General features: G+C 36.1%; 1 protein-coding gene across 1 annotated transcript in view; it reads right to left on the bottom strand.

Annotated features, from left to right (window-relative positions):
- Positions 1 to 2,208, bottom strand: part of HOOK1 (hook microtubule-tethering protein 1) — an 83,391-nt gene that overhangs the window by 60,568 nt on the left and 20,615 nt on the right. Inside the window, exon 6 of the mRNA XM_012639333.1 lies at positions 39 to 94. Coding sequence (XP_012494787.1) covers positions 39 to 94 — 56 coding nt within the window. The remainder of the gene's footprint in view (positions 1 to 38; positions 95 to 2,208) is intronic.

A 2,208-nucleotide genomic window follows, 5' to 3' on the forward strand; every position in this document is an offset into this window, starting at 1 on the left:
AAAAAAAAAATAAGAGTTTCTTCCCTTAAGACCCTTACAGTAGAAAAGTAAACAATTACATAAAAGATGTTGAAGGTGCTTTGAGAGAAGCACACTATAGGGTAGGGATGGGGTACAAAGAAAAGAATATCTCATTCTAGCTTGAGTGTAGGGCTGTCAGAAAATTATTGACAGAGGAGAGATAATTCCCCCAGTCTTCAAAACTAAACAGGAATCTCCTGGAGAAGGAAGAGAAACAGGAGCAAAATTTAGTTTTGAACACCTGGTGAGTAACCAACCTTGTTGCTGTCCATGCTTCAATGTGGTTCCAGAGTTACCTGCATCACAGACTTGAGGGAGGGGGGCTGTTAAAAGCACAAATTCCTTGGACCCACCCCAGAACCATGACTTGGAATGCTGGGTGGTGGTTCCAGGAATCTCCTTTAACAAGCTCTCATGGTGATATAGTCTTTAGGCTCACTCTGCACCTGCCTCTGTCCCTCTCTGTTTGGGATTTCTGTACTTTTCAACAAAAACCAGACGATCATATACTCTTCATTAATTATGAGAAACATTTAAGTCTTTTGATGTAGAATTTTATGTTCTTTATTGAATAAGAATTTCTCAGAAAACTGCACAGAGATCCTACAAGACTGGCAATACCTGAATGGATCAATCCTCTATCCTTCCTATGTAGTATTCTACAGAGTAAATATGATCGTATTTGAAAATAGCACATTTCAGGTGTTTTGCATGTGTATGGGGGGGTGTGTTACAATGTGTAGTTGGGAAGGATGCAAAGGAGAACACACAGAATTTCTCCTATACTTGTGGTGTTTGCTTTATTCAAATAATGAGGACTGATTATAAAAGATGAAGTTAGAAGACCTGAATTTTAGTGTTGTCACTGCCGTAAGTGGCTACTCACCCTGACCATGTCTTTCCCTTTTATTTTCAAATCCTTGAGGTTAGGAATATTACACAGCCCCAGCACTTTAGATATTTACTTCATCTAGCAATGATAATGCTACCACAACCTTTGTTCCTTATCCTTAGACTTTTCAGAGAACCATTTAGCTCATTACTTCAACAAAAAATGCAACTTACATAGAGCATGTTATGAGGGTACATTTAACCTTTTGTAAACCGTTTTCTAGCCTTACTGCATAACATTCACATTTATATTTTCATATAGCAGCAACAATATATGCAAACATATACCTGGTACTTCTGTGCCAACACCTAAGTGCTTTATATATATTAACTCATTTAATCCTCACAATCACTTTGGGAGATATAATACACTATCATCACTCCATTTCTCAAAAGAAAAAAACTGAAGTATAGAAAAATTAAGTAATTGCCTAAGAGCACACATCCAGCCACTAACATGGCCAAATTCTGAATATAGGTATCTTGGTTTGACAGTCTTCTTCTCCCTTAACCACTAACTATTGTTCTCATGCAAGCCTGTTTTGCTAACATGTACGTGCATATGAACACAAGAATTATATACACAAGTGTTCAAACTTGGCATGAGAGACTTCATGTATGTGTGTGTGTGTGTGTGTGTATGTATGAGATAGAAAAAGAAAGAGCATGTACTTGAATTTATTGGGGGCCAGGCACCACTAAATACTTCTGTAAATTACCTCACTTAATAGTCATGAACACACTATGAAGAAGAAACTTTAATTTTCCCATTTTACCAAAAAACAAAAAAAATTAAAAAAACTGAATCCTCATCTAATAGTTGAAATTCTACAATCAGTAGAATGATTTTCTCAAAGGAAGAGTTAGGCCAGCAATCTTCAACTGCCAGAGAAAAATATTTATGAAATCCATGCTTGAACATTCAAGCCTGTAAGAAATCCTCATCCCTCCAAGAAATAAAATCCAACCTACAAAACACAATGCCAATTAATTGATTAAAATAAAAAACTCTTGTTGTATAAGAGAATGTTTTTCTCTGCTCAGGTTTCATTTATGTACCTGCATATCGAGTTCTTCGCATCTCTGCCTCAGCTCTTCTTTTTCTGCTAGTGCCTCCTGAAGTTGTTCCAAGGCCCTTTTAAGCTGAAATATAAATATCCAAATTCTTAGTAAATCCTGTTTTGACACAAATAGAAAAACACGCTTTTCTCATTACATACACATGCACTGATACTAGGAATGGTTTTAAATTTTTCAATCTACCTACTTAAAAATGAGTCTTTGTCATCTTTGTGT

This window comes from Propithecus coquereli, unplaced genomic scaffold (assembly GCF_000956105.1).
Source record: "Propithecus coquereli isolate 6110/MARCELLA unplaced genomic scaffold, Pcoq_1.0 Scaffold14, whole genome shotgun sequence".
NCBI classification, from domain to species: domain Eukaryota; kingdom Metazoa; phylum Chordata; class Mammalia; order Primates; family Indriidae; genus Propithecus; species Propithecus coquereli.